The 27,350-nt window shown below is 31.3% G+C and overlaps 4 protein-coding genes across 4 annotated transcripts; all 4 read left to right on the forward strand.

Annotated features, from left to right (window-relative positions):
- The first annotated feature begins 1,003 nt into the window (after window positions 1–1,003).
- LOC111424191 (uncharacterized) lies at window positions 1,004–11,198 on the forward strand. The gene is made up of 10 exons (XM_071200485.1): window positions 1,004–3,330; window positions 3,386–4,010; window positions 4,070–4,301; window positions 7,095–7,314; window positions 7,368–7,646; window positions 7,885–8,133; window positions 8,184–9,040; window positions 9,095–9,317; window positions 9,368–9,636; window positions 11,143–11,198. Exons 1-10 carry the CDS (start codon window positions 3,143–3,145, stop codon window positions 11,196–11,198), a joined length of 3,198 nt encoding a protein of 1,065 aa, XP_071056586.1. The 5' UTR covers window positions 1,004–3,142.
- On the forward strand, window positions 11,145–18,841 carry LOC111424230 (uncharacterized). The gene is made up of 8 exons (XM_071200486.1): window positions 11,145–11,415; window positions 11,479–12,335; window positions 12,388–12,610; window positions 12,696–12,968; window positions 16,907–17,137; window positions 17,201–18,057; window positions 18,110–18,332; window positions 18,418–18,841. Exons 1-8 carry the CDS (start codon window positions 11,219–11,221, stop codon window positions 18,698–18,700), a joined length of 3,144 nt encoding a protein of 1,047 aa, XP_071056587.1. The 5' UTR covers window positions 11,145–11,218; the 3' UTR covers window positions 18,701–18,841.
- Window positions 12,997–15,398, forward strand: LOC139431759 (UDP-glucosyltransferase 2-like). The gene is made up of 4 exons (XM_071199902.1): window positions 12,997–14,382; window positions 14,438–14,758; window positions 14,810–15,032; window positions 15,084–15,398. The coding sequence occupies exons 1-4, from the start codon at window positions 14,379–14,381 to the stop codon at window positions 15,364–15,366; spliced, it is 831 nt and encodes a 276-aa protein (XP_071056003.1). The 5' UTR covers window positions 12,997–14,378; the 3' UTR covers window positions 15,367–15,398.
- Window positions 18,842–24,403: 5,562 nt separating the features above from the next.
- LOC111424218 (UDP-glycosyltransferase UGT5-like) lies at window positions 24,404–26,238 on the forward strand. The gene is made up of 4 exons (XM_023057687.2): window positions 24,404–24,631; window positions 24,684–25,540; window positions 25,595–25,817; window positions 25,870–26,238. Exons 1-4 carry the CDS (start codon window positions 24,438–24,440, stop codon window positions 26,150–26,152), a joined length of 1,557 nt encoding a protein of 518 aa, XP_022913455.2. The 5' UTR covers window positions 24,404–24,437; the 3' UTR covers window positions 26,153–26,238.
- Window positions 26,239–27,350: the final 1,112 nt, after the last annotated feature.

Consider the following 27,350-nt stretch of genomic DNA (forward strand, 5'->3'; position numbering starts at 1 on the left):
AATTAGATAATCATCCACAATTTCACCCCAAACATTCAAGGAGAATTGATGTTGAAAATGATCTTCACATACCTCATGCGGATTTTCATCTGCCCACACATGATTATTATGCAAATTCCTTATTGTATTTCTTGAGAAACTAGCTTCATCGGTAAACAGAATCTCTATGTCAGGAATAGAGGAATGCGAACTAATGATTGCAATATCCATCGACATATGCAATACGTGGAGAGAAATCAGCAGGCAGTAGTGCTTGAAGGCGTTAAATGTGGTATGGATACAACAATTTGTCCTTACGAATTTTCCAAACTGTCCAATGACTTACAAAGTATTTGCAAATCTTCGCATAGAACTACCAGGATCTTCCTGTATCATGTCCAGCACATTCTGTTCCACTTGTACCGTTCTTGATCTTCCTGTCAATGAATGCTTTCGAAGATTTTTCGGTCGGGGTCATTACGGGCAAGAAATCCTTGGATGTATTATACAATCGTCTAGCTTCTAATGAGATGCCATCAGCAAATCCATACATGAAATGCATGTGAGTCATCTCGGCGTTCGTATAAATCATAATAGAGTAGTTACTACACTAACTGTTAAAGACACGCCAAACAACCAAACGTCACTCAATCTAAACAAATGCGATAGATGAGACGTATTTAGGTACTTGATAAAGTTATTGACGTATGCCATACTTTTATTCACATTAATAATTTCAACAAATATCGAATATGGTTGTCGCAAATTTTGTTCGCCCTGTAGCTTCGAAACAAAGGGGTTTTTCAAAAATCATCATAGGACAAAATATTCTTAGAATAGGCCAAGGAATAACCGCTTGAATTTTTGGGGCATGTTTATCTAACACCCTGTATAAGAGCACCATAACGCTGATCGTGATCTATACGACTATACCTGACACATTTAATATAAGATGGATATTGGAAAGACTGGAAATGAAGATACTTCGCAGAATTACTGGCAACTCTGTACTATAGAGATAGAGAACGAAGCGAAGATATAAGAAGATTAAGTGAAGTGGAAAATATCAACAAGTAGACACATAACAGGAAAAGGACATTTATGCACAGAATAGAGGCATCATCGATGAAGAACAGGTTCCAAGCCTCAGTGGAAGAAAGAAGAAGAAGAACAAAAAATTATAAGTATGTGTTGCGTGTTGCTTCTTTCTGAAGTCATTTAGTCCATGTACACTTCGTGATTGTGTGGTTCATTGACACATCGGAAAACTTTCTCGTTTTCTTCCTCTACAAGTTTTATCATTGTTTGCAGTGTAGCCAGACCACATAATATCATTTCCATATAGTAGCCATAACTTTGGTTTCCAAAAACTTTTGCAAAACCAATTCGAACAGCTTCATAAAGAATTTGTTATGCACCGGCAACGTGAATATGATGGACTACGTTGTTTGTCGTGGTAACATTTTGGGAAAGATTACATCCCATTTCCACACATTTCATTACCACATATGTTTGCTCTCATTGTCTTGCTTGACTTTCTTCTACTATCTATTCACTAATTATTTAGTCAAGTTGGTTGTTTGTAATCCTAAAGGAAATTCAGGCAGATGTGAAAGGCTTCAATAAATATAGGGGATCTACTGAGCAATAATGTTCTACGGGAAAGTCATCACCGAATGCTAATGTTAATGATATGTCAATGATGCAAACAAGAAATAGATAGAGTTGGAATTAGAACAACACTCCACGCTGAATCGGTTACCCCTACAGATAAATAAAAACGCTGTTTATCATCTTACTAGTAGAGGTTTTGATGCTTTTAACTCTACCCCCTCCAATGAATGTAAGCCTAAGAACAAATCGTTAGGTACTGTCGAGAATGATGGACCATTATCTGGCTTAAAAAATGGTTCAAGAGTAACTGTGGGTATTAGACAATGCCATGTTATTTCAGGAGGTTAAAGTGCTGATAGCGGAAAAACAGTTTATTATCAACATATTAGTTTACTTACAAAAATCAGTCATCATTAATCAACTCGTCAATTCTCGGTTGCGATTTGGTCTGCCTTATCGAAGCTCTCTTACTTCTTTAGTCACCACAAAATTATAGAGAGTTGTACTTACCTGTCTACTGGTGGTATCAAACTGTTTCTGTTTCTAGGCAATAAAGTAACTTAATGAAGTTTGGTAATAATAATCATGAAAATCATAAAATACAGGAAGTTCAAGTTCTGATCTTCTCGTGCACAACGTTTCTATCATATTATTTTTGAACTTATTAACGTGCCTTTTCGCAACACTCAGTGTCTAAACGCAGTTCCAAATTGATACTCGACTTCCAGGCTGAAAGCAATTAAAGAAAAGTTTAGATTGAATCGTAGATGGAAGATTCAAGACATTTGTTGTTTATTTTCTCAATATTTTGATTCAGTGTCATTTAGTCAATTTTCGGCAAGCCATGTCGGATGGTCCGATATGATGCTTTGGCTTAACTTGGGAAAGTGGATGTATTGCGTGCTCTTATTGTTAGTGATGTTAATTCAAAGTTTGGTACAAATAATTTTTCGAGATGGTTTATTAGAAACTACGCTATTTATTAGACGTTACTTTACTGCAGGTTTAGCAAAACCATCCTTTTTTATATTCCCCATTTCCTTAAGCTCAAATTTCATACCAGGTGAATTCAAAGTTTTTTTTTGAGTCGACTCCTTTAGTGCTACTTTTAATTGTGTACTCCAAATCATTCCTCTTAATGTTATTTTATGTTGTTCATGTATCCTAATAATAAATGAGATGATTTGCAGGAATTTTTAATTAGGTCACACTTATTTCACGAAATTATTTGGGAATTTGAAAAACAAACGTTAATTATTATTAAATATATTTATGTTGATAAAGAAATTCTTGTTTATTAATTATTAATTACTCAAAAAATAAATTAACTAGTTTGATAAACCAAATCCATTACTGTTTTGAATTAACCGCTAAATAAATAGCAATAAATTATTTCATTACTGCGTGTTGCAAAGCTGGGTATTTCCCAGCTAAATCAGCTCGTTTAGATAAGTTTTGGAAATCCCAATTGCAGTTGCGAAGATCCCTGTGAGTGTTAAAGATGCTATAAATTGAACTCCTCCCATAATGTTACAAACTAGTTTTAAAAATGATACGTGAAACTGCATGTTTTCTGTTATTCGTAAACGCGATAAACTGCGCGAACATCTTAGCCTTATTCCCAGTGAATGAAATAAGTCATTTTATTGTTTATCGACCGTTTTTGGAAAAGTTGGCAGAAAGAGGACATTATGTTGATGTCTTTGGACATTTTCCACGAGAAAAGCCGTTATTAAGGTAAGAAAAAACTTGTAATTTACAAATTAATAAAAAATTTATTTTTAATCGAAAGATATACAGATATAAGTGTGAAAGGAACGGTCCCGTTGGTAAAGCATTTTGATTTAAACTTCATAAAGAAATCTTCTTTATTAGAACACCTGGATTATGTTTATAAAATTTTTGGTGATCAACTCTGTGAATCTGTTGGAAATAGCAGTCAAGCTAAAAACCTTCAAAATAGTTCGAAGAAATATGATTTGATTATCACCGAGATTTTTTTTAGCGATTGCATGATTGGTTACGCAAAAATTTTTAATGCCCCCGTTATTGGGTTAACGACAAGCGTTAATTTACCTTGGGCAAGTTATTTAAGTGGAATTCCAGATAATCCATCTTATATCCGAAATTATCATTCGAAATCTTTGATGCAAATGAATATTTTTGATCGCATGAAAAACGCAATTTCTTTAATTTCCGCGAAAATTTGGCATATGAATACAATGATAAAGTCTAATGAATATTATAATAAAATTTTTGAAAATAAATCCATTGGGAATAGTATGAACGACGTCCTGGAAAATATCAGTTTGGTTTTCGTTAATAGTCACTTTAGTTTACATGGTTCAAGACCGAAACCTGTTAATTTTATTGAAATCGGTGGGATGCACATCAAAGAAAATCCGGTTTTAAAAAAGGTAAATAAATAAAATACGATTTAAAAATCATTTTTAGAGTTGGAATAATTTATTTTTAGAACTTTGAGTCTCACCTCTCTACGAATCTCAATGGAATTATTTATGTAAGCTTTGGAACTTTATTTAAATCCGAATTTTTTTTACAAGATAAAATAAAGGCTATTTTTGAAGTTTTGGGAAAAATTCCTTATAAGATTTTATGGAAAGGCGATTCAACTTTAATTCCAAAATATATAAACGTTCCAAAAAATATACATTTTATTAAGTGGATGCCACAGGTTGAAGTATTATGTAAGATTTTTCATATTTTTTTATTAATAAATGTATGTTCGCATAAGAAGTACAAAAAATTTTATCCATTAGAAAGTTATAACTAAAAACATAGATTGTAAAAAACTCTTTGTTGCAATTTTTTCTGAAAAGATTCCAAATCTAGATTCATATATTTACTTCTTAATCTCTATTATCTTATATGTACGAGCCTATAAAGTTATTTTTGGCTTAATTTTCATTGCTGCCACAAGATTCATTTCTGTGCCTTCATCTTTTATGTCTTTACATGGTAAAAATCGTTTAAACCAACAAACATAGAGACACACTTTGGTTTTAAAGCAACCTGGAACAGTGTATGTATTTGCCCTCATGTAAAATGTTTTGCTTGATATAAGTTTGACCGAACTAAATAACTTGATAGTTTCATACAATTAGGTCAGACCTCATAACCCTATACCAACAGTGACCAAACAGCGCATAGTAATCAGATCCCAATATCCTAGAAGTAGAAAGTTCACTATAAACTGAATTATCTGCGATGACGAATTTTTAGTAATTCCTAGCCTCGCCATTTCTGCCAATTTGCTTATGAAGTGATACTACTCTGGAGTCAACAACCTCCAACTTCTCCTCCAGATTTCTAGTCATCTTTATGATATATTAATGTCTACACTACTTCTTTTTCGGTAAAACTCTCATGACACCTACCGACATAATGGTTCAAGACCTCAGGGCAATACTAAGGTTCATCAAGGACCTACACTGCTACATTTACCCTAAACGTTTGGAGGGCTAAAGTTACAATAGATCTTATAGATCGCGGTAACGAGAGGGGCCGCTCCCCTCAGCCCGGCAGCAATAATAATAATAATAATCTCTACACAATCACATAATGTATCAAAAACTAACATCGAACAGTACCAAAATGAGAATCACACAGTGTCCAAGACGAATATTGAAAAACTTGCAACTTAGACGACAACAAGAATAAAGCAAAGTTGAAAAGAAAAGAGACTGGACAAAGAGGAGAGAGAATGAAAGAATGCAGTAATGGCACGAAAGAGATAGGTAACAAGCGAGTGATTGTTAAAGAAAGCGTGAAAAGGCATTGTAGAGACAAGAATGATACCAAACGAAGAATACGAAACCTGATAAGACACTGGTAATAGACGAAGGAGACTAGATAATCAATAAGAAACCACGAATGACAGGAATTGATGCTGGAAAGAGATACTGAGAAGCGGAAAACTAGAAAGAATGTGTAAAGGTAAAACAGAGGACTAGATATAGAAGAAGAATGCAGGAATGATATTACTAAATATATTAATAATGATTTAAAAAAGAATGCGAGATAGAAAAAAAGTGGGAGATTGAAACTGAAGTGTGTAAAGACGTTGTAAAGGCAAGAAAGATACAAAAGAGAACAGGAAATTGGAAAGAGTTCCAGTCTATATAGAAGAAGGACACTGGAAATCCACACATTGGAAAGAGAAGGTTTAGAATCGGAATGCTGGAAAGAGAGTGTAAAGGCAGGAAAGAACCATACAGAGTAAGAAGAGAAAGACTAGAATGCAACTAGTAGGAAATTTGGAAAGAGACTAGTAAAATAATAAAAAGGTTTCAACGGAGACTGGACAATAAAGAAAGAAAATGTAAAGCGAGGAGTACATTTAAAAACTTCTTAATGTTATGCTCAGTTCGTCAAATATATGTATATTATTTTGTTTAACTTTTCAGAGCAGTTTCCATTCCTGAATCATTTTGATTTTCAAATGTATATTTAAATCATTACACAGTCTGCGTCAAAAGCATCTCATTCTTCATCTAAATTGAAAACAGTTTAAAATATCGTTATAAGGACTATAAGGAAGATTTGGTTTTTCTATTGTATTTTGGTATTTTCTTTTACCAAAAGTATCTAATATTTAACCAGTAGTATTAAGCACACTTAGCGATAACCAACACGTAGACTTTTGCTTGTAGTCTTCTATTAAGATTTAATCTTCCATTAATAGAAGAAAAATACATCTAATCTTTGATTAGCAGTGTTAGTTTTCTGGAAGAAAGATAGAGTCTTTCACTGATGTAATATCTTGTTCTTTACTAAAAGTATTTAATATTTTAACAGCAGTAACCAGCATAATGCACGCAGTAAGTAATCTTCTGATAGCAACATCTAGTCTTTAGTCAGCAGTGTTAGTATTCTATAAGGAAATTCATCCAGCATACTGCAAGTGGTACGTAGTCTTATGCCAGCGATATCTAGACTTCTATCACCAGTGTTAGTCTTTTATATGAAAGATGTAGTGTTCTAGTGGTAGTATATTGTCTCCTGAAAAAATGTGTTTAACTTTATACAAGCGGTAAATAGTCTTCTCCTAGCAATATTTAGTCTTCTGCAAGCAAAATTGGCTTTCTATAAGAAATATCTGGACTTTCATTGATATATCTGGTATGTTTTTTACCAGATGCATTTAATCTTTTGGCAGTAGTATTGGGGGTTCTTCCAGTACTGTTTTATTTTTTTATAAGGAAGATCTATTCTTCTATTAGGTAGTATCTGATTTTCTGTCAACTGTAACTTATCTACTGATAGCAGTATATTACAATAAACTATATAGACTATATATAGTTTGCATATTAAATGTATTCATTTATTACATAACACGTTACTAAGCCACGCAGAAATGATGTCATGAATTATAATAAATTGTTAATATATGTATGATTTAATATACCCAAAACGCGTTTTAAGTTGTTAAACATACTATTAGATATAAAAAATTAACATAAAATATAAATCTCTTTTAGGTCACAACAACATAACTTTATTCATAAGTCATTGTGGTTGCGCAAGTGTCTTAGAATCGATGCATTGTGGAACTCCCATTTTAGGATTACCAATTTGGGGTGATCAATTTTTAAATGCCAACGTGGCAGTTGATAAAGGAAGCGGTTTGATGATACCATTTTTTGATGTAACCAAAGAAAAGTTTTCGAGGGCTCTTCAAGAAATTTTAGAAAATCCAAAGTAATTTTTAATCACCTCAATCATTTTTTTATTATTTGCAATTTCTTTTATAGGTTTTTACAAAATGCCAAAAAAACATCGAAAATATTCCAAGATAGAATAATCCCTCCATTGGATGAAGCCGTTTATTGGACTGAATATGTTATAAAACATAAAGGAGCGCCACATTTACGTTCAATGAGTCTTTCATTACCTTGGTACACTCATTATTGCATCGATTTAATATTAATTTTAATTGCATCATTTTTATTATTCCTTTTTGTTATTTATTACGTGTTAAAGTATTTGTCTCGCTTTGTAAAGTACCATATTACAATAAAAAAGAAAATGCTATAAATATTAACTAAACCATGATTTATTTTCCTTGTGGTTTTAAAAAGAATAAAAAATTTCTTAGCGTCATAAGTGCATTATTTTCTTTTTATTTCATAATTCTGAGTAGTATTTTTTTCTGAAATAAATAAAAACAGTAATGCGTTTAAAATATTTATATAATCGTTGGAAATTATAACACATTAACTTACGCATTTATTTAGGGAATTTAAGTATTAGGGAAAGTTATATATAAAGTTATACGTTTGGTGAATCACCATTTTCTTTGCTTGAAATAAACACCGCAATGGTTACTAATCAATCATCAACCCTATTAGTTACGTTAATGTTTGTGAGTTTAACTCAATCGGCAAATATTTTAGCACTTTTTCCGTCTCAATTTAAAAGTCATTTCATCGTTTTCCAAACGTTGCTAGAAAAATTAGCTGAAAGGGGGCATCAAGTTGATGTTTTGAGTCATTTTCCAAGAAAAGAACGTTTAAATGGGTAAGTCAAAAATTATTCTTCGTATTCATCTAAAATAATGTTTTTTTTAGATATACTGATTTTAGTATAAGAAGAGAGGATGAATATTATTCAATTAACGTTGATATTGAATTGATTGGTTCAGCATCTTTTTTGAACGTTTTAAAAAAAATTAATTTCGATTGTGGAGTGAATGTATGTCAGAAATTTAAGAATTACACCTCAATACAAAATTTAATGAAAAGCACGAAGCAATACGATTTGATTATAACAGAAATATTTATTACGGATTGTTTAATTGGATTTAATAACATTTTTAATGTTCCAATAATTGCTATGACAAGTAGTGTTAATCTTCCATGGACAAGTGATATTATTGGATTACCAGATAATCCTTCATATATTCCCAATTATTTCAGTCCATACACTGAAAATATGAAGTTTTATGAAAAATTTATGAATACTTTTGTTTTATTATTTATGAAAGCATGGCATAAATATTATCCGAATGCCGAATCTAATCAATTTATTCAAAAAACTTTTGGAAAAAATACTCCACAACTCGAGAAGCTCCGTACAAATATTAGCTTAGTTATGGCTAATAGTCACTTTAGTATTCAACAATCTCGACCTTTACCCCCTAATTTTATCGAAATCGGTGGGATCCATTTAAAATCAAATCCAGTTTTACCCAAAGAATTTGAAAATCATCTTAAAACAGACTTAAAAGGAGTTATTTATTTAAGTTTCGGAACTCTTTTTAAATCGGAGTTGTTTCCCGATTACAAATTACAACCATTTTTTGAGGCTTTATCACAAATTCCATATAAAGTTTTATGGAAAGGCGAAAAATCGAATGTGGCTAAACATTTAAATATACCATCAAATATTCATTTCGTTTCTTGGATTCCACAACAAGAAGTTTTATGTAATTTATTTTTTGCGTTTTAATTATTAATGTAATAATTGAACAACTTTTTAGGTCACCCCAATTTAAAATTATTCATAAGTCATTGTGGTTTAGCCGGCGCTCAAGAAGCAATTTATTGCGGAAAACCCATATTGGCCCTTCCAGTTTGGGTCGATCAATTTGCAACAGCAAAATTAGTGTCTGACAGAGGCTGGGGTTTATCTATTCCATTATTAGAAGATGTTACAAAGGAGAAATTATCAAATGCGTTACACGAATTGTTGGAAAATCCAAAGTAATTTTAAAATAATTGCAAAACATTATTTGGAATTTATTTTTTTTTAGATTTAGTCAAAACGTTCGTCGTGCTTCTCACATATTTCGAGATAGACTCGTTAGTCCCTTAGATACAGCTGTTTATTGGACTGAATATGTTATTCGACATAAAGGAGCTCAACATTTAAAATCGAAAGCAGCCGATTTAAGTTTTTATGAATATTATTGTTTGGATATTGCGTTTTGTTTGGTTGCTGTTGGTTTCATTTCAGCGTGGATTATTTATAACATTTTAAGATGGATTTTAACCATAAGAATTCATTTTAAAATATTTAAGAGTAAATTAAATTAATATTTGTAATTTACTTTTAGTTATAATAAGTTTTTTAATAAATTGAATTTTTAATGCAAAAAATCTTATTAATTAAAAAAAAATGTTCAAAGGAAATGGCATTTTTATTGTCGTATTAATCACACTATAGCAAACATTACATAAATTGCCTCATAATTTGTTTCTCATAAACACATGACATTTATTGCTTTTTCTAACAATATAATTTTTAATTAATATTTTTAATAAAAGGTTTCTATCGTCAATAAACACAAATTTTGAGGGACTAAATCGAAACAGCTCATCAAAAATTAAGGGACAGAAAATCCCGAAGCTCAGATGCTTAAATGCATTGAGAACAAGGATAATGCCAAAAAGAATCGACAAAGTCTGTATATGAATGCAGTAACTTTAGAACTATTGCTCTACTAAATTATACCACCAGAACAACCAGGCTTGTGCCAAGACGAGGCACAAAAGATGAAATTTTAATCTAAGACATACGATTGAAAAGTTTTATGAATAGAATGTCCCAGCGATGTTCTGTTCCCTGGACTACAGCAAAGCATTTGACATTGTACACAAGAATAAACTATCTTATCAAACAGTTAAATGACAACATAGCTCAAAAAAAAATATGAAACTCAGGTATATTCAGGGTACATTAGAGCAAGAAAGGCGTAAAGCAATGAATCATTCTCTTCTCGATGCTGTTCAATATCTATGGAGAATAACCTTCGATGCGCAGAAGACATTATCGCAACGGTAAAGATGAACAAAAAATGTTCGATCCCTTACAACGAATTGATCAAATCTGGAGAGCGAACTGCTACTGAGTAGGTCTCAATGCAACTAATCCTTTGAGTCTTTGAGGGAAGCCTTGGTTAGGTGGAAAAGTCAATATAATTGCTTTCAAGAATGTTGCCTATGACCAGAAAAAGTTTGGGCTGTAGTATTTAGAGTTTTTGAATTTCAGTTGAACAAAGCATTATCAATAGGGCTAAATTCAAACTTTAAGATTTGTCTTCTCATTTATCTCACTACCACTATCAACCCCCAAAAATCCCTGACAAATAAAAATGAGGCGTTGATGTTTAATTTACAAAGTTTTACAAAATTAGTACTTTTAGGTATAATCAGAAAAATTTAACTGTAATATTAATTTTGCTGTGAATTTCTTGTATCTACCTTTATGTATAATAATTTCCATTATATGAAAAAATAAAAAAATTGTATATGAATATTTTACTATCACCTATTTGTTTATTTTTAACATATAAAAACGCAAGAATTTGTTTAAAATAACTTTCGCGGTATAATTTTAAAAGGAAAATACCTAATTTTCGCATAATAATGTAAACAGAATATGGGTTTTCCTATTATATGTTTCATCAAGATAGTATCAAGATTAAAAAAAAAATTTATAATTGTATTTTATATGAGAAATTGAGAAAAATTCTAACACCTTAACACAGAATTTAAAAAAGTATTTCTTTGATATGGAATTTTTCAGAACTGAAACATATAAAAGTCGATGGCGCAATGAGTCAAGTTGAATTTCTTTTATAACTTTACTCGAAACTATACCGATGATGTTTTTAAAATTATTCTTATTGATCGCGTTATTTTACATAAACTTAGCTCATTCTGCAAATATTTTAGCACTTTTTCCGATTCCATGTAGAAGCCATTTCGCAATATATCAACCGTTATTGGAAAAATTGGCCGAAAGAGGACATCAGATTGATGTATTAACTCATTTTCCAAGAAAGATACCTTTAAATGGGTAAGTTAAATTTTTCGTATCATTTTCTTTTTGCATAAATATAAAAATAGCAATTTTAATTAGTTATACAGATTACAGTATAAGGAGAGAAGATGAGTTTTACTTATTTAACATAGATATTGAAATGGTTAAATCATTGTCTCTCTCAGATATTTTAAACATAATCAATTTTAAAACTGGAGTAGCTATATGTTACCATGCTCAAAATAAGACGGCAACTCAACATTTGATGAAGAGTAAAAAAGAATATGATTTGATTATAACAGAAATATTCTTTAGTGATTGTTCACTTGGGTTTGCAACTATATTTAATGTTCCAATAATAGTAATGACTAGTAGTGTTAGTATGCCATGGGCTAGTGATATCGTTGGTTTGCCAGATAATCCTTCGTATATACCACATTATTTCAGTCCGTACAGTCAAGATATGACATTTTTAGAAAAATTAATGAACACTGTTACTTTACAACTAATAAAAATGTGGCATTCTTATTATCCATCTCAAGAAGCTAATAAGTTTATACAGGAAACTTTTGGTAGAAACAGTCCACATATAGAAGACATTCGCAAGAATATTAGTTTGGTTATGGTTAACAGTCATTTTAGTCTGCAGCAATCTCGACCTTTACCTCCAAATTTTATCGAAATCGGTGGAATACATTTAAAACCGAATCCAGTTTTACCAAAAGAATTTGAAAATCATCTTAAAACAAATTTAAAAGGAGTCGTTTATTTCAGTTTTGGAACAACTTTTAAATCGGAAACATTCCCCGATTATAAATTAAAATCAATTTTTGAGGCCTTATCAGAAATTCCTTACAAAGTTTTATGGAAAGGAAAAAGATCAGATGTAGCAAAACATTTAAATATTCCATCGAATATTCAGTTTATTCCTTGGATGCCACAATTAGAAGTTTTATGTACAACTTTATTTCTTTTGTAATCTATTTGTGTTAATGCATTAATTTTTAGGTCACCCTAATTTAAAACTTTTTATCAGTCATTGCGGGTTAGGTGGTGTACAAGAAGCGATTTATTGTGGAAAACCAGTTCTAGGTCTTCCAGTTTGGGCTGATCAATTCGCACAAGCAAAAATAATCACCGATAAAGGTTTAGGTTTAACAATTCCGTTATTACAACACTTTACGAAACAGAACTTATTAAATATGTTGCAACAATTATTAGAAAATCCTAGGTAATGATTAAGAATTTTAATAAATAGATTGGTGAAATTATGGAAAAACGGACGGAAACGTAACATATAATCTTTAAACTTTTAGATACACTGAAAATGCTCGTCGTTCATCGGAAATATTCCGAGATAGACCAGTTAGACCATTAGATACAGCGGTGTATTGGGCTGAATATGTTATTCGACACAAAGGAGCTCCACATTTAAAATCAAAAGCAGCATATTTAACATTTTATGAATATTATTGCTTAGATGTTGCGTTTACATTATGTTTTGCTACTTTAATTTTGGGCTGGACTTTTTATAAGATTTTAAAAAGAATTATGAATTTAATTTTTGCTTTTAGAGTATTTAAACGCAGGTTAGAATAACTTTTATAACCTTATCATTACCTCAATGTATATTGTAATTATAAAGTTATACTATGTATAATATTAGTTATAATTTTTAATTATAGCCAACAATTTATTTGCTTGTTAAATAAATAAAGAAATAAAAAACGTTTTTAACGTTATAATATCTCACTTAGTTCTTGAGATACAATTTATTAAAGATTGTTGTCTTGCAATATAACATCCAAAAATGTGGTTCAATGCAAAAAATCATTACCTATAAAATTTGAAAACTTTAAGAAATAACCTTAAATATTTTAAATTCCTACTATTTAATAATAATTAGGAGCTAATAGTGTAATTTAGGAGCTTATTAGGTATGTTACTGGTAAGGTCGCTTTTCTGTTTTTCAGTATCCTCTTCTGTTTCCAAATCTATTTCGATTGTTTCAGATGTTAAATGAATACACAAAGACGCAAATTTATTCATTAGCTTCCTACTGTATCTCAGCATCTTCCAGACTTACAGAGATCGTGGTCCATAGCACTTCTGAACTGTCTCCAGTACTTCCTCTTGTTGGTTTTGATGCCTGATCTTCTGTGTTGGTGAGTTTTTATAGCTTTTCCTTTTTATTTCGGCACGTTCGTTTCTTCGTAAAATCATGGTTTAGTGTGGTTGCTGGCGTTTATATTATTTTTTCGTTTCCCTATAGACTCTTCTGCAGTTTTTGTGTAGGTATTTTGTAATTTATTTGCGAGTCTGTTTTTGTTAAGTTTTCGTGTTCTTTCTGCCAATAAGGAGTCAATGTTGTATTTTTCCACGTATATGGGCTTCTTTTTGTTTGTGCTTGGCCGTTCCATTAATGTTTTGATTTTTAAAAGTTCTCTGATTCTTCTGCGTTCTTGGATATATTAGAAGCATGTATACTTACAAAGTATGCTATCATCTGTACGCTCAATATTCTGTCATTTACGTATTCGGTGTCTTCTATGTTCTGCGAATACCTTTTGTGCGGTAACATGCTGACACCAAAATTTGCTCTCTCTCTCGTTTTCCCATTCCGCTGTATAGCAAGTTGTACTCTTCAAGTTGTGTCTCAGTAATGTGTTTAAAATATTTATATAATCGTTGGAAATTATAACACATTAACTTACGCATTTATTTAGGGAATTTAAGTATTAGGGAAAGTTATATATAAAGTTATACGTTTGGTGAATCAGTATTTTCTTTACTTGAAAGAAGCACTGCAATGGTTGCTACATTAACCCTATTAGTTACAATAATGTTTGTGAGGTTAACTCAATCGGCGAATATTTTTGGACTTTTTCCGTCTCAATTTAAAAGTCATTTCATCGTTTTCCAAACGTTGCTAGAAAAATTAGCTGAAAGAGGGCATCATGTTGATGTTTCGAGTCATTTTACAAGAAAGGAACATTTAAATGGGTAAGTCAGAAATTTGATTCTTCTTATTCATCTAATGTTTTTTTTAAATATACAGATTTTAGTATACAACAATCTCGACCTTTACTCCCTAATTTTATCGAAATCGGTGGGATCCATTTAAAATCAAATCCAGTTTTACCCAAAGAATTTGAAAATCATCTTAAAACAGACTTAAAAGGAGTTATTTATTTAAGTTTCGGAACTCTTTTTAAATCGGAGTCGTTTCCCGATTACAAATTACAACCATTTTTTGAGGCTTTATCACAAATTCCATACAAAGTTTTATGCAAAGGCGAAAAATCGAATGTGGCTAAACATTTAAACATACCATCAAATATTCATTTCGTTTCTTGGATTCCACAACAAGAAGTTTTATGTAATTTATTTTTTGCATTTTAATTATTAATGTAATTAAACAACTTTTTAGGTCACCCCAATTTAAAATTATTCATAAGTCATTGTGGTTTAGCCGGCGCTCAAGAAGCAATTTATTGCGGAAAACCCATATTGGCCCTTCCAGTTTGGGTCGATCAATTTGCAACAGCAAAATTAGTGTCTGACAGAGGCTGGGGTTTATCTATTCCATTATTAGAAGATGTTACAAAGGAAAAATTATCAAATGCGTTACACGAATTCTTGGAAAATCCAAAGTAATTTAAAAATAATTGCAAAACATTATTTGGAATTTATTTTTTTTTTAGATTTAGTAAAAACGTTTGTCGTGCTTCTCACATATTCCGAGATAGACTAGTTAGTCCCTTAGATACAGCTGTTTATTGGACTGAATATGTTATTCGACATAAAGGAGCTCAACATTTAAAATCGAAAGCAGCCGATTTAAGTTTTTATGAATATTATTGTTTGGATATTGCGTTTTGTTTGGTTGCTGTTGGTTTCATTTCAGCGTGGATTATTTATAACATTTTAAGATGGATTTTAACCATAAGAATTCATTTTAAAATATTTAAGAGTAAATTAAATTAATATTTGTAATTTATTTTTAGTTATAATAAGTTTTTTAATAAATTGAATTTTTAATGCAAAAAGTCTTATTAATTAAAAAAAAATGTTCAAAGGAAATGGCATTTTTATTGTCGTATTAATCTCACTATAGCAAACATTACATAAATTGCCTCATAATTTGTTTCTCATAAACACATGACATTTATTGCTTTTTCTAACAATATAATTTTTAATTAATATTTTTAATAAAAGGTTTCTATCGTCAATAAACACAAATTTTGAGGGACTAAATCGAAACAGCTCATCAAAAATTAAGGGACAGAAAATCCCGAAGCTCAGATGCTTAAATGCATTGAAAACAAGGATAATGCCAAAAAGAATCGACAAAGTCTGTATATGAATGCAGTAACTTTAGAACTATTGCTCTACTAAATTGTACCACCAGAACAACCAGGCTTTGTGCCAAGACGAGGCACAAGAGATGAAATTTTAATCTAAGACATATGATTGAAAAGTTTTATGAATAGAATGTGCCAGCGATATTCTGTTCCCTCGACTACAGCAAAGCATTTGACATTGTACCCTGGAATAAGCTATCTTATCAAACAGTTAAATGACAACATAGCTCAAAAAAAATATGAAACTCATGTATATTCAGGGTACATTAGAGCAAGAAAGGCGTAAAGCAGAATGCATCATTCTCTTCTCGATGCTATTCAATATCTATGAAGAATAACCTTCGATGCGCAGAAGACATTATCGCAACGGCTAAAGATGAACAAAAAATGTTCGATCTCGTACAACGAATTGATCAAATCTGGAGAGCGGACTGCTACTGAATAGGTCTAAATGCAACTAATCCTTTGAGTCTTTGAGGGACGCCTTGGTTAGGTGGAAAAGTCAATATAATTACTTACAAGAATGTTGCCTATGACCAGAAGAAGTTTGGGCTGTAGTATTTGGAGTTTCTGAATTTCAGTTGAACAAAACATTATCAATAGGGCTAAATTCAAAACTTCAAGATTTGTCTTCTCATTTATCTCACTACAACTATCAATTCAAAAATATCCATGACAAATAAAAATGAGACGTTCATAAATATTTAATTTACAAAGTTTTACAGAATTAATACTTTTAAGTATAATCAGAAAAATTTAACTGTAATATTAATTTTGCTGTGAATTTCTTGTATCTACCTTTATGTATAACAATTTCCATTATATGAAAAAATAAAAAAAAATGTATATGAATATTTTACTATCACCTATTTGTTTATTTTTAACATATAAAAACGCAAGAATTTGTTTAAAATAACTTTCGCGGTATAATTTTAAAAGGAAAATACCTAATTTTCGCATAATAATGTAAACAGAATATGGGTTTTCCTATTATATGTTTCATCAAGATTATCAAGATTTAAAAAAAATTTATAATTGTGTTTTATATGAGAAATTGAGAAAAATTCTAACACCTTAACATAGAATTTAAAAAAGTATTTCTTTGATATGGAATTTTTCAGAACTGAAACATATAAAAGTCGGTGGCGCAATGAGTCACGTTGAATTTCTTTTATAACTTTACTCGAAACTAAACCGACCATGTTTTTAAAATTATTCTTATTGATCGCGTTATTTTACATAAATTTAGCTCATTCTGCAAATATTTTAGCACTTTTTCCGATTCCATGTAGAAGCCATTTCGCAATATATCAACCGTTATTGGAAAAATTGGCCGAAAGAGGACATCAGATTGATGTATTAACTCATTTTCCAAGAAACATACCTTTAAATGGGTAAGTTAAATTTTTCGTATCATTTTCTTTTTGCATAAATATAAAAATAGCAATTTTGATTAGTTATACAGATTACAGTATAAGGAGAGAAGATGAGTTTTACTCATTTGACATAGATATTGAAATGGTTAAATCATTGTCTCTCTTAGGTATTTTAAACATAGTCAATTTTAATGCTGGAGCGACTATATGTTACAATGCTCAAAATAAGACGGCAATTCAAAATTTGATGAAGAGCAAAAAAGAATATGATTTAATTATAACAGAGATATTCTTTAGTGATTGTTCGCTCGGGTTTGCAACTATGTTTAATGTTCCAATAATAGTAATGACTAGTAGTGTTAGTATGCCATGGGCTAGTGATATCGCTGGTTTGCCAGATAATCCTTCGTATATACCACATTATTTCAGTCCGTACAGTCAAGATATGACATTTTTAGAAAAATTAATGAACACTGTTACTTTACAACTAATAAAAATGTGGCATACTTATTATCCATCTGAAGAAGCTAATAAGTTTATACAGGAAACTTTTGGTAGAAACAGTCCACATATAGAAGACATTCGCAAGAATATTAGTTTGGTTATGGTTAACAGTCATTTTAGTCTGCAGCAATCTCGACCTTTACCTCCAAATTTTATCGAAATCGGTGGAATACATTTAAAACCGAATCCAGTTTTACCAAAAGAATTTGAAAATCATCTTAAAACAAACTTAAAAGGAGTCGTTTATTTAAGTTTTGGAACAACTTTTAAATCGGAAACATTCCCCGATTATAAATTAAAACCAATTTTTGAGGCCTTATCAGAAATTCCTTACAAAATTTTATGGAAAGGAAAAAGATCAGATGTAGCAAAACATTTAAATATTCCATCGAATATTCAGTTCGTTCCTTGGATGCCACAATTAGAAGTTTTATGTACAACTTTACTTCTTTTGTAATTTATTTGTATTAATGCATTGATTTTTAGGTCACCCTAATCTAAAACTTTTTATCAGTCATTGCGGGTTAGGTGGCGTACAAGAAGCGATTTATTGTGGAAAACCAGTTCTAGGTCTTCCAATTTGGGCTGATCAATTCGCACAAGCAAAAATAATCACTGATAAAGGTTTAGGTTTAACAATTCCGTTATTAAAACACTTTACGAAAGAGAACTTGTTAAATGTGTTGAAACAATTATTAGAAAATCCAAGGTAATGATTAACAATTTTGATAAATAGATTGCTGAAATTATGGAAGAACGGACGGAAACGTAACACATAATCTTTAAACTTTTAGATTTACAGAAAATGCTCGTCGTTCATCGGAAATATTCCGAGATAGACAAGTTAGTCCATTAGATACAGCGGTGTATTGGGCTGAATATGTTATTCGACACAAAGGAGCTCCACATTTAAAATCAAAAGCAGCATATTTAACATTTTATGAATATTATTGCTTAGATGTTGCGTTTACATTATGTTTTGCTACTTTAATTTTGGGCTGGATTTTTTATAAGATTTCAAAAAGAATTTTAAATTTAATTGTTGCTTTTAGAGTATTTAAACGTAAGTTAGAATAACTTTTATAACCTTATCATTACCACAATGTATATTGTAATTATAAAGTTATACTATGTATAATATTAGTTATAATTTTTAATTATAGCTAACAATTTATTTGCTTCTTAAATAAATAAAGAAATAAAAAACGTTTTTAACGTCATAGATGTATTATTTTTATTATTAAGTTCATATTTATTTGTGTTATTTCATACCAATATGTCACTTAATTCTTGAGATCCAATTTATTAAATATTGTTGTCTCGCAATATTGATCCATAAATGTGGATCAATTCAAAAAATCACTACCCATAAAATAAAAAAGACATTAAGAAATAACCTTGAACATTTTAAATACTAATTAAATTTGCTTTCAATTGCTTTTTATTTCATGCTGATATCTCATTTAGTTCTTGAGGTATAAAACATTGAAAATTAATGATTTTCAAATTAATACATTTACGATTTCGATTATTCGAAATTTAATTAAAATAAAACATTTTGTAAATTTAAAGAAATGATTTTCAACATAATATATATCAATTAAATTTGTAATGACATGTTCGTTATCTCACACTAATATCACAATTAATTTATGAGATAGAACTCCTCAAAGATTAATGTTTGTATCCGAGATTTTGACAGTGATTGAATTCAAAAAATAATTTTTCCGAAATTTGATGAGTTTAAAGTATAATCTTAATTGTGTTAAATTCTAATTAAATTTGTTTTTAAATGCTGACGAATGCTTCGAATTCGTCACAACATCGAGATGAGGAATCGAGGGACCAGGAAGAACAAATAAGGTTCATAATTGCCAAAAAATGGTGAACAACGGCTAGGTACCAAGGATCTCTCTGTAATCCTTTAACGGTTTATCTCACAATCAAATCTTTAGCCTTGCAATCCTATTGGGCTCATCTTGTGTTACCAATGCGACAACAACTAGCTAGTAGGTTGCAACTGCTCTAGATCGTAGAAGAGGATATAGTGGTATTCAGTGACAAATTCTGATGCTATTTCGGGATTTATTATGGACGTTTGATGGTAGGACGCAGACTTGGGGAACGTCGCTATGTTGAAGTCTGTGTTACGAGGTACGTGCACTAAACTATAAGAATTATGGTATTGGTTGTTATGAGTTTTGAGAGAAGGTCTCGTTTGGTGTTTTTCCGAATCAATATGTGCTGCGATATGTAGATAAAGTGGTAGACCCATATTCTTCCATTTTGTCAGCAGTTGGAATACCAAGTTTTACAGTGCCCACGTTACCATAACATCCCGATCCTTTCCCCATTGAAAGTATTTTTGATACATTGTGGGGAGAAAACTGTGAACTGGCTGCATGTTCCAAAAGAACTACATCACGAATTATCCTTTCTATCCAATAGTTAGTAATGGACAGAAAGGCGATCTTAGGTGATGAATTATAATTGCCTAAAACAAAGCTTTATGAAACATCTAGCAGTCCAAGCTGATATAGTTGATAATAATGTTAGACAAAAACAGGTGCTCCAGCTTGAAAACTTGTCTCTCATTTGAGTTAGCATAATAGCATGTTTTTTTTTAACTCTGGGTGGCCCACCTGGGTGGCACACATTGCAAGTTAAATAGGTTTGTATGTGGCAAGATTCTGACTCGTTATGTCAATATAATGGATAACGTAATAGCAATACAATTGTATTTTCTAGGAAGGAGATTCATTGTTGGCAACCTTTCTAATGATTTGTAATCAGTGGTAGCAGTGATTTTAGCGTCATAGACGAATTCTTGAAAACGAGTCAATATCCAAGCAACAACAAATGCTTCTCCTCTACTGTTCAACAGTTTCTTTTAACATTATTCTGTATTCTTGATGCATATTTAACATATAACGTCAAGAATATAAGCACTATTATTTGATGCCTTTCTTGCTTGGTTTCATAGATCCTTATTTTGTTATCTGTTCGCATATATTGGTTTGACCAAATTGTGTCTCTTAAGCATCCCGATAGAGCAGCTGCTTTATTTTCTTACTTTTCTAGTGTGGTCGTAACTGTAGTAGATGAGGTCCATACCTAGATATCTGAATATGTGGACTTGTTTTATGATTGATATCTATAGATCAGCCTCAATTTTCGCATCGATGTAGCACACCGTACTAATCATTTTGCTGCTGATTCTTTATCCCAGATCCAATGATGCTACCTGTTGTATAATGTCATTCATTAGAAGGTTCAAAAATGGGGTTAAGCTATCACTCTTTCTGATTCATCCTGGTGTTTCGATATTTGAAGTTATGCATTCACCCTCTTTGATCCTTGTCACGTTACCGGTGTTAAGGTTGTGATTACAGATTATGACTTGTGATGGTCTTTGTTTCTCGATTAGTAAGAATGTCTTTCAGGCTTGTTGATAAATATGGTGTCTGTTGTTGATATATTTTTTCGGAATCCCAGTTCTTCTTTTCTGTTCTCAATTTACGCTTCTAGCTTCTCTTTTAGAATGCTGGTAAGTAATTTCATACATGTGCTTAGCAAGGTTATTCCTTTGTAGTTGTTCGAGCAGGTTTTTTGTCCTCTTTTTAAAATTTGGATTGTAATATTTCGTTACTACGCTGGTATTTGTGAGGTTTACAAAATGTTGTTAAACTACGACAGTAATTTTCCAGTAAGCTAATCTCCGCCGTAATTTAAGAGCTCCTTAGATAGGTTCTCTGGTACGGCCGCTTTTCTGTCTTTCAGTTTCGTCATCAGTTTCCAAATGTATTTCAGTTGTATCAGATGCTTTTTGTTTACACATATTCATTTAATGGCTTCTTTCTGTATCTCAGCATCTTCCAGTCTTACAGAGATAGTGGTCCATAACATTCCTTAACTGTCTCCAATACTCCCTCTTGATAGCTTTGATTCTTGTGTTGGATTTGTTTCTTCCTTCTATGCATATCATACGTTGTTCTTCTGTTGGTGAGCTTTTATAGCTTTTCCTTTTTATTTCTGCAAGTTCTTTTATTTCTTCGTAAAACCATGGTTTAGTGTGGTCAATGGCGTTTATGTTATTTTTTCGTTTCCCCATAGACTCTTCTGCAGCTTCTTATATACTTGTTTTTATTTGACTTCACGTTTGTTTGTTGTGTGAGTATTTTGTAATTTATTTGCCAGTCTTTTTTGTAAAGTTTTCGTGTTCTTTGTGGCAATAAGGAGTCAATGTTGTATTTTTCCACGTATATGAACTTCTTTTTGATCTTCCTTGATTCTTCTGCGTTAGTGGATATAGAGGAAGCATGTATACTTATAAGGTGTGCTATGATCTGTACTCTCAATATTCTGTCATTTACGTATACATTTCGTGTGGTAGCATGCTGACACCAAAATTTGCTCTTTCTCGTTTTGCCATTCCGCTATATAGCAAGTAGTACTCTTCATATTTTGATATATATCGAGTTTGTGCTTTTTTATTTCGATAATAATCGCCTGATGTTCATTGCATAGATTTTCTTAATTTTTGTGAGTAGTTTAGCTAACGTCACCTAAGAATGACACTTCTTGACACTTGTTGATCTACTCAATCCACCCATATTGAAAGTGATTGATGAAGAAAGAAAGAGTAAGGAATGTTAAATTGATTTTTATTTGACATCAACACAACAATATTTTTAACACCTATAATATCGCATCAAACATTTTCTATTAATTCCAATAATTTTGTTTACGTTACATCCAGTTGTTGTTTACAATATGTTATAGTATTTATTTTATCTAGAAACGCGACTTATTCGCATTTAAAAGCTACTCGTAAGCGATAATTGGCACCAACTTTATACAGGTGTCCCGCAACGATTGTACAAAACTGCGTCAGCGTATTCTATGATCAAAAATAAACAAAAAAAGCCTAATAAACATAGGTCCGAAAATGGACCATTTTCGAGATATTCAAAGATTTAGTTTCATAAGTTGATATTGTTAACATCATGAATTTAAATTTGTTTTTATAATAATTAAGTCGTTACTATGATTACGATAAGTTGTCAATCAAAAAAAAATAATACTTCACGAAATTATTATTTTACTATTTAATTTAATAAACCTATTAATTACTCCAAGGAAGAGATGGCGGATATGGTGTATTGTTACGGACTAGCTGATGGAAATGCGTCATTAGCAGCTCGTCATTACGCGCAAAGGTTCCCGAACAGACGATTGCCTAATAGTCACACCTTTAGCAGACTATTTCTCAGATTAAAAGAAACGGGAAGCGTAACCCACAGCCATTCCACGGAGAGACATTACACAAGGCCGGTGGAATTAGAAGAAGCAGTTTTGAGAAGAGTCGATGAAAATGCCTCAACCAGCATTAGAAGAATTTCTGCACAAGAAAACAACCGTTCACCGCATTTTAAGGGAGCAGTTGCTTTATCCTTATCATTACAACACCGTTCAAGCTCTAACAGAAAATGATGGCGAAAAAAGAGAGTTTTTTTGTAGGTGGGACATACAGGAAGAGGTAGTAAACGTCGACTTTCCCATAAACATTGTATTTACGGATGAAGCAACATTTACTCAAAGCGGAATTTTTAATATTCATAATGCGCACGTTTGGAATGATGAAAATCCCCATGCAATACTAGAAACTCATCATCAGTGGCGATTCGGTGTTAATGTATGGGCTGGAGTTATTGGTGATCAGTTATTAGGTCCATTTTTTCTTCCAAAGAGATTGACAGCCGATGCCTACATACATTTTTTACAAAATGACCTTACAGAGGCATTTGATGAATTACCTCAACAAATTCTAGAAGATTACTACTTTATGCACGATGGAGCACCAGTACATTATGCACGCGCTACTCGAGCATACTTAAATAACAGATTTGGCAATAAGTGGATTGGCCGAGGAGGTCCTGTCCCGTGGCCACCTCGTTCACCAGATTTAAATCCGTTAGATTTTTGGTTTTGGGGACATTTAAAACAAATTGTTTATTCTGAAGACGTTCAAAATGTGTAGGATTTGAAGAATAAAATTAGTAACGCATTTGACACAGTAAAACAAATTTCTGGTATCTTTGAACGCATTAGAAGTTCATTTAGAAAACGTATCCGTTTGTGTTTAGAAGTAAATGGTGCGCATATTGAACATTTATTATGACATGAATCTTTTCCTATTTGTTAAATATTCGTTGTTTTTATGCTGGTTGAACGATTTTCTTCGACAATCTTTGTTACTTGTTTTGTTAAATTATTAATGAACTGTATTAATTAACTTAATATTATCTTATTATTTATTAAACTTTATCTTAACCATCGTAACCATGGTAATCATATAATTACTGCATCTAAATCGTTAGAATTAATGATGTTTACAATAGGTCAGCTTATGAAACTAAAACTTTGAATATCTCGAAATTGGTCCATTTTCGGACCTATGTTTATTAGACTTTTCTTGTCTGTTTTCGATCAGAGAATACGCTGATGCAGTATTGTACAATCGTTGCGGGACATCCTGTATATTCAAAAATTTTATATAAACAGAAATGTAACGTCACATGTGCTACATCACCTGTTTTTATCGCCTTACCGATAACAATTCTACTTATTTAGCAATGAAAATAACGAATAATACTACTCGCCAACCCACCCAAATACTAAAATTCTTTGAGAACCCAAGAAATTATTGCTTTGATACGGAATTTCCTCGAACTTGATAAAAAGTTATAAAAGTAGAAAATATACTTGGTTACTTTTCATTCATTTATAGACACCGTCCGAAATAAAATTAATAATGATTTTAAAATTATTTTTGTTAATCACGTTATTGTACGTGACTTCTATTCAAACCGCTAATATTTTAGCACTTTTTCCATCATCATCTAGAAGTCATTTCATCGTTTTTCAACCGTTACTAGAAAAATTAGCCGAAAGAGGACATCAAGTTGATGTTTTGAGTCATTTTCCAAGAAAACAATCTTTAAATGGGTAATGATATATTAGTTTATTATTAATTATAACAATAAAAATATTTTTTTAGATATACAGATCTTAGTGTGAGAGGCGATGAAAAATATTACAGCTTTTATATAGATTTTGAAACTGTTAAATCACTTTCCTTCCGAGAAATTTTAACGGTAATGAATTATAATTGCGGAGTAAATATATGTAAGAGCATAAAAAATAATACAGCGCTTCAAAATTTAATGAGTAGTAAAAAACATTACGATTTGATTATAACGGAAATTTTTGTTAGTGATTGTTTAATTGGTTTTGCAAATATTTTCAATGCGCCAGTAATAGGGATGACGAGTAGTGTTAATCTTCCCTGGACAAGTGATTTAATTGGTTTACCAGATAATCCTTCGTATATTCCAAATTACTTTAGTCCATACACTGAAGATATGACGTTTTATGAAAAAATATTAAACACCATCGTTTTACATTTGACGAAAACTTGGCATAAATATTACCCGAATGATGAGACTAATAAATTTATACAAGAAATGTTTGGAAGAAACACTCCGCATGTAGATGAATTACGCAAAAATGTTTCTTTGGTTATGGTTAATAGCCACTTTAGTATACAACAATCTCGACCTTTACCACCTAATTTTATCGAAATCGGTGGGATACATTTAAAATCAAATCCAGTTTTACCAAAAGAATTTGAAAATTATATGGAAACAGATTTAAAAGGAGTTATTTATTTAAGTTTTGGAACCCTTTTTAAATCAGAAATGTTCCCCGATTATAAATTAAAACCATTTTTTGAGGCTTTATCAAAAATTCCTTATAAAATCTTATGGAAAGGAAAGAGATCAGATGTAAACAAGCATTTAAATATACCAACAAACATTCACTTTGTTCCTTGGGCTCCACAATCAGAAATTTTATGTAATTATCTTTTCATTATTTGTTTCATTGTAAGATTAATAACTCGGTTTTTAGGTCATCCTAACTTAAAACTTTTCATAAGCCATTGTGGTTTAGCCAGCGCCCAAGAAGCGATTTATTGCGGAAAACCAGTCCTTTCTATGCCAGTTTGGGTTGATCAATTATCAACAGCAAAAATTATCTCTCACAAAGGCTTAGGATTAACCATTCCGTTATTACAAGACTTTACGAAAGAGAAGTTATCAAATGTGTTACATCAACTATTGGAAAATCCAAAGTAAGTTGATAAAAAAATGCAAAGAGCGAAAAGTTATCTTAATGCTTTTTAGATATACCGAAAATGCTCGCCGTTTATCGGAATTATTCCGAGATAGGCTTACGAGTCCATTAGATACTGCCGTTTATTGGACTGAATATATTATTCGACACAAAGGAGCTCCGCATTTAACGTCGAAAGCAGCCGATTTAAGTTTTTACGAATATTACTGTTTCGATATTGCGGTTTCTTTCGTTTTAGTTACTTTAATTTTAGTATGGAGTTTTTATAAAGTTTTGAAAAAAATTCTAAGTGTACGAATTCATTTTAAAGTATCTAAAAGTAAATTAAGTTAGTTTAACACATATATTTTTTTACTGTAACAATATTTTTAAAGTAAAAGTAATTTTAAAAGAAAATTATCTGTTCACTTTATATAATTTTTTTCTTACAATCATTCTAGTTATTTTTCAAAAGAATTTAAACGACCGGAATCAAGTTATGTAAATGATTTTTCGGAATAACCACATGATTTATACATAATGCTCACCAGGAAACATTTTTCCTTTGTAATAGATTTTAAAATATTCGTATTATTCAATAAATTTTATTTTATATAACATGATATTTTGAATTATTACTCTACTGTTTCCATAGAGGAAAGTTACGGTTGCCTTATCAAGAAGTATAATGTAATGCAATAAAAACGGATTTGTGACATATTTTTGAAAAACGTTAGATTCGAAATGATGATAGCACATAAATTGTTAATTTACCTTTTAACGAGAAGATTTTATTCCTTGGAGAGCGTTATTGACGGCAGTTGGACATTTCTTTAACTTATAAAGATAAAGTTCGATAGAATACGAACTGTTAGGACACATTGAAGAAGCTGAAACTGTAAAGGAAGATGAATTATTTAAACGTTCTTTAAATTTGAGATTCTGGAGAAAAAATTATACATTCCTTTTTTAGTTAAGTTACGTAAGGTACATGTTGTGTTTCATACTTCGGAAAAAACAACTTGGTCCATCCTAAAAAGATAATAAAGTGCTTAGCAACGCTTCGAATGTCATGTTGTAACCTTCTTCAAAACCAATTTCAAAGTGACACACATTTTTTGTTATATGGCAACATGGAAATGAGCGACACCAGAAATTCTTAGACCACTCGTTACTCGCAAACCATGATCATATTTACCATGGAAGCGGAAGCTGCAAAGCAGTTAACTTTCCTGGATGTGTTGGTCATTAGGAGAACAGATGGTGCTGCATGGAACTGGGAGTGTATCTAAAGAAGACACACATGAACAGATATCTACTTGCTTGGTATCATCACCATCCCCAACAGAAGAGGACAGTGATTCAGGCTTTGTTCCAATGAGCAAAAAGGATATGTGGCAAAAAAACAGAAAGAAGAGTGATTTCTAGAAGATATGCTCTAGAAGAATGGCAGAGGAAGGAAACGGTAAGTATCGCACCAGCCAGTTTTATCTGCCTCTCTTATACTTTTCACTTCGGCTAATGATGTATTTCAATCTGACAAAGCTATATT

This window comes from Onthophagus taurus, chromosome 11 (assembly GCF_036711975.1).
Source record: "Onthophagus taurus isolate NC chromosome 11, IU_Otau_3.0, whole genome shotgun sequence".
Taxonomy (NCBI): domain Eukaryota; kingdom Metazoa; phylum Arthropoda; class Insecta; order Coleoptera; family Scarabaeidae; genus Onthophagus; species Onthophagus taurus.

Excerpts from the sequence above, each read along its gene's own strand:
- LOC111424230 (XM_071200486.1), top strand. The coding sequence starts at position 11,219 with ATGATGTTTTTAAAATTATTCTTATTGATCGCGTTATTTTACATAAAC. Across the intron at positions 12,336-12,387 it reads GCCACAATTAGAAGTTTTAT|GTCACCCTAATTTAAAACTT; the intron begins GTACAACTTTAT and ends ATTAATTTTTAG. Across the intron at positions 17,138-17,200 it reads AGAAACATACCTTTAAATGG|TTATACAGATTACAGTATAA; the intron begins GTAAGTTAAATT and ends AATTTTGATTAG.
- LOC111424218 (XM_023057687.2), top strand. The coding sequence starts at position 24,438 with ATGATTTTAAAATTATTTTTGTTAATCACGTTATTGTACGTGACTTCT. Across the intron at positions 25,541-25,594 it reads TCCACAATCAGAAATTTTAT|GTCATCCTAACTTAAAACTT; the intron begins GTAATTATCTTT and ends CTCGGTTTTTAG. Across the intron at positions 25,818-25,869 it reads CAACTATTGGAAAATCCAAA|ATATACCGAAAATGCTCGCC; the intron begins GTAAGTTGATAA and ends AATGCTTTTTAG.
- LOC111424191 (XM_071200485.1), top strand. The coding sequence starts at position 3,143 with ATGATACGTGAAACTGCATGTTTTCTGTTATTCGTAAACGCGATAAAC. Across the intron at positions 3,331-3,385 it reads CGAGAAAAGCCGTTATTAAG|ATATACAGATATAAGTGTGA; the intron begins GTAAGAAAAAAC and ends TTTAATCGAAAG. Across the intron at positions 9,637-11,142 it reads TCATTTTAAAATATTTAAGA|AACTGAAACATATAAAAGTC; the intron begins GTAAATTAAATT and ends GGAATTTTTCAG.
- LOC139431759 (XM_071199902.1), top strand. Across the intron at positions 14,759-14,809 it reads TCCACAACAAGAAGTTTTAT|GTCACCCCAATTTAAAATTA; the intron begins GTAATTTATTTT and ends ACAACTTTTTAG. Across the intron at positions 15,033-15,083 it reads GAATTCTTGGAAAATCCAAA|ATTTAGTAAAAACGTTTGTC; the intron begins GTAATTTAAAAA and ends TTTTTTTTTTAG.